This window comes from Carassius auratus, chromosome 17 (genome assembly GCF_003368295.1).
Source record: "Carassius auratus strain Wakin chromosome 17, ASM336829v1, whole genome shotgun sequence".
In the NCBI taxonomy this organism is placed as follows: Eukaryota; Metazoa; Chordata; class Actinopteri; order Cypriniformes; family Cyprinidae; genus Carassius; species Carassius auratus.
In genome coordinates, this window is record NC_039259.1 from 5,032,678 (window position 1) to 5,042,140 (window position 9,463).

General features: G+C 36.8%; 1 protein-coding gene across 1 annotated transcript; it reads right to left on the reverse strand.

The window, feature by feature from the left end:
- Positions 1 to 2,404: 2,404 nt before the first annotated feature.
- Positions 2,405 to 9,100, reverse strand: LOC113117025 (zinc transporter ZIP9-like). The gene is made up of 7 exons (XM_026285383.1): positions 8,532 to 9,100; positions 7,577 to 7,685; positions 6,625 to 6,825; positions 6,474 to 6,542; positions 6,246 to 6,331; positions 5,223 to 5,357; positions 2,405 to 4,600 (listed from the first exon to the last, which is right to left on the reverse strand). Exons 1-7 carry the CDS (start codon positions 8,625 to 8,627, stop codon positions 4,367 to 4,369), a joined length of 930 nt encoding a protein of 309 aa, XP_026141168.1. The 5' UTR covers positions 8,628 to 9,100; the 3' UTR covers positions 2,405 to 4,366.
- Positions 9,101 to 9,463: the final 363 nt, after the last annotated feature.

Sequence of the window (9,463 nt, forward strand, 5' to 3'; positions counted from 1 at the left end):
TCCCTATAACATCATCAATCAACAACAACAGCAAACCAGACAGACAATAAAGATACAATAAAACACTAAACTAATCAACTAAACAACACATACAATCTTATATATGCCTGCTTAAATGAATGAGTATTAAGACGTGAAGAATGTCGCTGTTACGAATGTCCTGAGGAAGGGCGTCCCACAAGCGAGGGGCAGCATGACTAAAAGACGTGGACACCATAATTCCTCAGATGGACACGTGGTTGCACTAGAGAGATTAAAGATTATGATCTAAGAGTATGTACAGGAGTGTGACTTTGAAGAATATCAGTGAGATATAATGGATCTAAGTTATTAAGGGCCTTATACATAAGAAGCAGGATTTTGAAATCAATTTATATATATTGGGAGAGAGTTTAAGAACTTGAGAAATGTGCTCTGTGAAGTGAAGCTGAATTCTGGACCAGCTGTAGTTTATGTAAGGCTTTAGAACGAATACCGTATAGAATAGAGTTACTGAATGGTGCAGGTTACCTCATCAACAGTAGGAATAGTAGGAATAGACTAAAAGTAGAGAAAGTGGACAGAGAAAGAAATAAGGGAACTATGCAGCCGCAGCCAACATTGTATGCAGGTATTTTCTTATGAATACTTCTAATTTTTGTATTAAAATAATCCATAAAAGAATAACATAAAGTAGTAGAATACAAGTGTGATGGTAGAGATTCAGTAGACTGCAAGAGCTTATTAATAGTAGAGAAAAGCATTCTAGTTTTCCTTCACTTGCGCATTAAATAAATTAAATTAAATTAAAATTCAGATTTAGCCGTAGTGCTAGCTTACTTACAGCTTAGCATATGCTGAGCATACAGTTCTGTTACCTTGTTCAAGGTAAAACACAGAGGGGATCGAGTTTATTCTGTGGTAGGTCCTTGACTGTGGAATAGCTTTTCAGTACAACTTCAAATTGACCCCTCTTCAGCAGTTTTTAAATCTCTCCTCGAAACTAATTTGTTCTCCTTAGCCTTCAGCATGTGTTATGTGTTGATTTTTGTTTCTGTTTTAAATGTGATATTTGTGTATTCTGCTCATTGTTTTTTTGTTTTTCTTATATATTGTAATTTTTTATTACTTATTTCTTTTTAATGTGTAACACTTTGGTAAGTCTCTAGGCTGTTTTAAAAGTGCTTTAAAATGTTTTGTCTTGTGTACAATTACAAATAACACATTTCGCCCCTAATAAAGTTTTGTCAAAAGTTACTGTATTTTGAAACAAGAGTATCAGTAAAAACCATACTTAATATAAATTATGAGATGTGATGTGTGAATCAATTTGTATGTTGTTTTTTTATATATTATATATATAATGTTTTGATACATTTTACATTTTGTCAGAATGTGTGTGCACTTTGGATGGGTTAAATTCTGAATATGGGTCACCATACTTGACTGTATGTCACGTAACTTATTTTATGAAAAAAAAAAAAAAAAAAAAAAAAAAAACAGCCTAAAGACAAATGATTAAGGCATTTCATTCCCAAAATGTGTCCAAAGGGACAAAAGTGACTATACTAACCACACATATATTAGACAGGTGGCGAAAAGAGATTTTAGATGTAGTTCTTACATAAAAGAGCAAGCTGTCCAATTTCACAGACAGATTAACATACTGAGGAGCCATTTGGTGTTGTTGTGTGCATAAGTGTTCAGATTACAGATGTATTCCTGTCCAAACAACTTCACCAAACGCATTTTGAATCTATACGCTTGTAAATCTGTCATGTTTACAGTGATTTGGCTTGTGGTATCATTTACGACTGTGTTGTTTGCTAATGGGTCAGGGATTATGTGCACTAGACACTTAACACAGCTTCCAGATCCGGTGGATTTATATTTAATAACACTTCATCAGTGACTTACACATAGACTAAAGGCCATTTGCATAGTAAAGTAGGTATTAAAGGAATGATCTTGGTTTAACTCAAGTTAAGCTTTAGCCAGAGATGCTGAAGATAATAAGTAGAATAACAAGTAGAAACTTTGTACTTTGTTGTATTACATTATCAGAGGGGTTTTCACAATTTCAGCTTAATTTGAAATGACATGATGCCAATTTCTTCATACATCACTTTTCAAACATGATCATCATTTACAATGCTATCTTGTTATTAAGAATGCTAATATATATATATATATATATATATATATATATATATATATATATATATATATATATATATTTATTTACCTTTATTAGGGTAAAAACTGTTGTATGTGGGGAAAGATACCTAAGAACTTATTTTTAACATACACATCTTTGTACAAATAATTCAGATATTTAAGAGTCTATTATTAAATATGTAAAATAATAGACATAATAATAATGAAATTGGCTGTTTATTTCTTTATTACTGGACAATAACAATAATTTTCTTTAAACAAGTACTCATTGACCATTTATTTGCTTCATTAATTCACAAGTGAAAATATTTCTCAATGCAATTCCAAATGTCATTAGACAGGCAAAATAAGGTACATATTAAGTATCTGAAAAAAAAAAAAAAAAAAGATTAAAATCATGAACAAATCATTGTGAAACCATTTTAAGTAAAAAAAAAAAAAAAAAAAAAAAAAAAAACTGTGAGAAAAATAAGGCATAGTCCTTTTTGTGGAATGATCACATAAAAGCCCAAAACATCAAATCTCGCCACATTGTAAAATCTCTGAGACTGTATGAGCAGAAATAAGTCAGTTTGGCACAACCCTTCATCTATCCAGTCACCATTCATTTCCATTATACATCTGTCCCAGGTTTCTGGGAGGTCATGTCGTAGTATTCGAATGAGACTACATTTATCTAGTTTTCCCTTTAAATGGAGTCATAAAATAATAATTATACACAAATCAGCAGAAAGTCTCTCATCAGGGTTTTTTTCAGAATTTGAGGTTGAAGCTGCACTTGTGCGCTGTGGTAAGATGAGGGCGCTAGAGAGCTAGAAGCACTAACAGCTTTCAAACACACTGTGAGGACGGTAAACCAGGACCACAGGGAGTTACTGGAGTCCAAGTGGGCCCCAGAAGTCTAATAACATTTTCTTATTCAAGCTTCAGAGGCAACCTTTAAGTAACTTGGTGATGAACACAGCAGCTTTCCCGTTTGCAGATTTAAAACTGTCAGCCGACCAAAGCAGCATCTATCTTTCCAACTGACCTCAAATTCTCAAAGAAGTCCCAAATAAAAATGGAAGTATCAACAGTCGTCATTTAAAAAAAAAAAAACAATCTTTCCTTCCCATTCTAAAATGAGACTAAAAACTCCTTAGAGTGTCAAACAGGATGTCAAATAGGGCTTTTTTTTTTTTGTCATTTATACAAAGAATACATATTTACAGTACACAGACTCTGCTCGGAGCAGGCATCACAGTACAAAACATCTGAATGACCTTAAATCAGGATTAAACAACCAGTCAGGTTTGAAAAATAGTTGGGAAGTCGGATAATAAAGCTGTACATGTACTGAACAGATCAATGTCCACCAGCAAGCCTTTGCACAACACATTTCTCAAGTGTCATTTGACAATAATATTTAAATGAAATATGCAACTGTTTGAAATTTACTGCAAAAATACAAGTACTTCCAAAGATTTGAATATTACTGGCAAAAAAAGATGTCATTTGTCCAATAACCACACACATGATGACATTTTTGAATAAAGTACTATAGTTTAGAGGAGGGAAACAAAGCCCCGGACATCAGAGCATGTTCCCACATTAACTGTTAGCATTAATAAAACTACATTGAAAAATGGTGTAAAAACAGACAACTTTGGAAATGTTCTTAATGAAAAGTGTTTTAGCTAACTAGCTTAGGCAAGCTGAAATTTGATCAAAGTTTCAAACAACTAACCGACGCTGTAGAAAAAGAGGGACATTAAACTCAATCCATTTAATGTTTGTAAAGCGTCTAAACGTTTAGCATCATTGCAAATGGGCACAATTGTGCTGGGTTCACCTTTTAAAAGATTCGTGGACAAATTTGATCTAAAAACCGATTGAATACCAAATTTAAAGCATACATGACGAACCAACAGTAACCGAATCTTTGTAAACCAGCACCACTGAAGAAAACATCAAATTAAGAGGTGGACACATGATCGCGTTTATTGGTGTATGGCCATCGTAAGCGGTCAGCCCAGGGGGCTTTATGAAGGGACAGGGCTGCCCATTCCAGAAGTCCATAGGCGCTTCTCAATTCTTGATCCTAACGGCAATGTTCCTGCGTTCACTCCAACCGCCAACTTTTAGAAACGGACGGAGGCATGATTCAAACCACATCTGTGGCCAAGTCCCGGTTACACTTTTCAGACCTTGTTGCTTGGAGTGAAGGACACTAGTGCTGGTGGCCGATGGACAGCACCAGAGGAATCAGACAGCCGAGAACCAGAGCTCCAACCTCTACTTTGCTCAGTCCCTTCCCTGCACTGGCTCCAGGCGAGTGGCTGTGGCCGCCCATGCCGCCCACTTCTGGGAGGACGTGCACTGTGGCTACGTACAGGAAGGTGCCGGCGGAAAACAGCATTGCCACGCCGGTGGCGTTGACGTCAGAGAGTGCCTCTTTACTGCTCTGGATGGAAAAAGAGAATAAGTGTTAGATGACGGGTGAATCTAGGACACAGTCAGAGTGGTTGAAACTTGTTTTGTTGCTGACATTAAATATTCAGTATTGTTATTGGGATGCTCGTTGGCGTCCCAGCGGTAACACTGCATTGCTTTTCTGCATTTCAGTGATCGGTCTAAAGAAGCACAATTATGGGCTGTTTCACAGCAGAGAGCCAGAGGTGAGCAACCTTCACTCTGCCACCTCGGCCGTTCCCATCAAAAACACAGCGTGGGTCTCCATGCTTGTTCTGGAACCCTGGTGAAGCATCTGAAGTTATTGCTGTGAAGTTATAAAACGGACACTAAACGGGGTAATTAGTAGATTACGGATACAGATGTGTGCAGGTCTTAAAGGAACAGTACGAAAAAATCTTTCTTGTTTAGTGAATCTTTGTTAATGCAAGTTATTTAAAAGAAAGCAGTTAACTGTTAAAACATGCTAGCTCAGGTTCGTTAAATAACATTAATATATACAACATTAAATAAGATTAATTCATTGAAGTATTTTTCATTGTTACTTCATGTTAACAAATGGAAGCTTGTTGTAAAGTGTTATTTTTTTTATTTATTTTTATACTTAAACATACCTGACTGAGTCCTACGTAGGTAAGCATGGCCAGAACAGGGGCAGCCAAGGCAAAGACTAACAGATGTTTCCGGATACGGTTTCTTTCTAAACCCGCGTGCATGAGGAAAGAGACGAGTCCAAACGCAGCAGGGGCCTGGAATACAAGACGTATCAAGATGCGCCAGACGTAATCAAATTTCATGGGTATAAAATATCATTTAAAAACTACACTGTTCACCAAAAAAAAAAACTAAATGTTACATTTTTTTTTACATAATGATTACAATTATCATTACAAAAATACACAACAGTGCTATGCTTTACAGACATAGTCTCAGATAACATGCAAAACTCCTGTTGGGAGAGTGTGCATAAAAATAAAAATAAAAATGAAGTTCGGGTACTCATTCACATTTGTGTCAAGTTACACGAAATATGTTCACTAATTCTTTTCTAACTTACCATATTTTCCGGACTATAAGTCACACTTTTTTCATAGTTTGGCTGGTCCTGCGACTTATAGTCACGTGCGACTTATTTATCAAAATTAATTTGACATGAACCGAGAGAAAACATTACCGTCTACAGCCGTGAGAGGGCGCTCTGTGCTGCTCAGTGCTCCTGCAGTCTACACTGAAAATAGAGCGCCCTCTCGTGGCTGCGGTAATGTTTTCTCTTGGTGCTTGGTTCTAAATAAATGCGACTTATAGTCCAGTGTGACTTATATATGTTTTTTTTACTCATCATGGCAGAAATACTCATTTACTCAGTATTTTTGGACTGATGCGACTTGTACTCAGGTGCGACTTATAGTCCGAAAAATACGGTATTTCAAATATATCGAGTCTATGTTTTAAATATTTGTACAACTTTATTTGGAAAGGTGCCTGCATTTACATTCAGTCAATCTGCAGGTATTTCTAAACAAATCGATACAACTATGGAACAGCGCAAACAATTTATCAAAAGAGTCCTATATTCACAGCACGATAACCTAATACACAATGTAAAGCATAAGTAACTTAATCAAGATTGACTGTACCTTATGCAACATAATTGCCACGAACACAATGAGCTGGACGCTGGTCTGAGACGTGGACGCAGCCGCTCCGAGAGCAACACCATCAGCTGGAGCACAGAGAGAATACAACACGATCAGCGGTCAGATTTAACATATTAATAAGACACAAATACAACCTGGAGCTACTAGTAGAAAAGATTAGGATATTGCAACTAAAGAGGTTTCATTCACAGTCCTTTTCTATTTCACCTGCAGCATGAACGACCAATCCAAGTGTGGTGGTGACCTTAGAGCTAGCAGTCCTTGCTGCTTCTGGATCTAAACATGTGGAGAGAACCGATTTAGACAGGTTTTACCATTTCAACAGGTAATAAAACAAAACCACCAGCGTCCTACTGACCATCAGTGCTGTGCATGTGAGAACTGCCGATCTGATCCACCAGCAGCATGAAGACGAAGCCCAGCACCAGAGAGACGCCGATGTAAGCGTGGAGCTGCTCGTGACTGTGGCTGTGTTCAGCGCTTTGTCCCACGACTCCTTCTACAACCTTCGGTTCAGAGACTCCCGCTTCCACCTGCCCGTGGCCATGGTGGTGCCCATCTGAACCAAAACATGAGTGGGCACAGCTTTGGAGTCATTTATATCATCGGTAATGGGAACTAACTAAAGCTTTGTCAATACTAACATAAAGTAGCAAGAAGCAGTGGTTTAGCATGACAAAACACTATGAAGCTATATTAATGTCACAATGTACTTGTGCACAGCATCATATCCAAACCTGCTCCGTCTCATATGAAGTGATGGACAGTTTGATAAATGATATTTTCAAATTAAACAAATACTGTTATTTGAAATTGCAATTCGTTTTCGATGTTACTGCATTTTTGATCAAATAAATAGAGCCTTGGTGAGAATGACACTTATTTCAAAAGCATTTTTTAAAATGTTTTACCAGCTGTGAATTTTAAAACAGTAGTGTATAAATATGTTCAATGATGTCACTCTGATTAAGATTAATTTGTTCAAAAATCATTGATGTTTTGTGCCAGAAGTGATACAACTAAATTAGAATTTATATAATCAGATCCATTTAATAGCATACAATGCTACAAAAGTGTCAGCTACATTTTCTTAGTAGTTTATAGTACACATACACACACACACCCACACCCACACATATATAGTCAGTCGTTTAGCTGACAGTTTTACAAGCCTCAGCAGAATGCCTACCACACATGAAAGCATTCCTAAAGATAAACATCTACATAACAGATAAGGATTTAGGAATGAATAACTTCGCCCAAAACTATGAAATATTTTGTGCACTGAATAGTACGTAAATAAATCTCACCTTCCAGCATTTCCTCATAGAGAGCATGAACTCCCTCTGGAATAATGACAGCCAGCGCAGTGCCACACAACAGCCCGGCTCCCAACACCGTCACCAACTTCAGCTTCTCCTGGAGACAGAAGAGCAGTCAAACACTTGCATAAAGGTCACTATATTATGTATTTAGGTGGGGTTGATGTCAGGTCAACTTCGTGTGGAAAAAGCTGGATATTATAAAAAAAGGGATTAAAATATATTCATCAGAAAAAGTATGCAGGCACAACCACAACTCACAGAAATCATGAAACTTTATAATGATTTCTGGACAGTTATGATACTGACACCTGAAGTTATGGCTGCTGTATGGCTTCCGATTTGTCAACACAGAATAATGACATTCAGAGCATATTAAAAACAGTTATTTTAAATTGTAATAATATTTCACAATATTACCAGTTTGCTGTATTTTGGAACAAATAAATGTTGCCCTGTTGAGTGTAAGAAACAGTATTTAAACGGTTGTGTACCTAGTAAAATATTAGTAAATGATTGTGTAAATAAATGATGAACTTTACCTCAGAGTTTTAAATGCCTCCCACGTTTCTGCATTAGTCACTACAAACAAGTTCTGATGGCTAATAAACGATACAGCTCGTTTGTCCAGAAAATCATTCTAAACCGCATTTTAAAATCAGTTCCTTGACAAAAGTTTAAACAAATACAGCGTAGGTGGCAAATTAAACAGCGTGTGTCTTCAGTATAAACTTACGGTTGATATCACATTCAGCATTTAAAGCTTAAATCAAGGGTGCGCAAACTTTTGGAGATATCAGCACTGCACATGATGGCTGACTATCTTCTCAGAGTTATTTTTCTGGAAAGAACTTATCGCTGCAAGAAGGTACACTGAGAAACTCTCAAGGACTGAGCACACCATAAACTATTGTAGACATGTTCAACTCAAGTTAGGGCTCACCTCAGAGAAGTTGACAGCCAGGGGGATTGTTCCAGCCACATAGCAGCCGACTAGCATAGCCAGAGACAGCAGACTGATAGAGCTGAAGTCATCCATTTCACCTCAAGATATCAGTCTGAGAATCACTTTAAAGTTTAACAGCAGATCCTGTACAATCGACCGATGTTTGGTGCCAGCAGATCCCAGTTAACGTGCTTGGATTGGTGTATTAGCTGGATAGCTGGTAAGTTTTATGCACGAATTCTTACAGGTCAGACTACTACACACGAGTATCCACTGCTGATCTGCTGTAAAGTCGGTTCGGAGCTCTTGGTACATTGACCTGGTCGATTATTTGAAAGCTGTTGCTCAAATTTAATCACACAGAATCACGTCGCAGTTAGCAAAGGCTAACGTCAATCATAACAATCAGTCAACAGATTTATAACTTGATCTCTGATCTCAGGCTGCTCTTAATGGCATTGTGATTCCTTAAAAGGCGACACTGTTTTGTCGCAGTAAACCCATCTAGTTTGTTACCTATTCCGCAGTAACGACTAGCCGAGTGTAATGTTGGCAGAGAACAAAGCACTTCCGGGCCACATCGCCGTCAAAACAAAAGCCCCCACCCCCTTTTTAAATTACGACAATCAACGTCATCACGCCGACGAAATACGTGTAGTTTAGCCTGTACAAACCTTAAAGGTATGTATAAATAAATTAATGAATGAATAAATAAATACATAAATAAATAAAGTACTTGCTGATATTGTAATAGTAAGTACATATATTTTACCAAATATTTTTGTTTATATTTTAAGTGTAGCCTACAGTTGGTCAGTGAAATATATATTTTTAAAAGTGCACTTTGTAAGCATGCACTAATCTCAATTACAGATCATTGTAATCATGTCAAATTAATTTAATTTTAAAGAACATTTCAAAACAATATG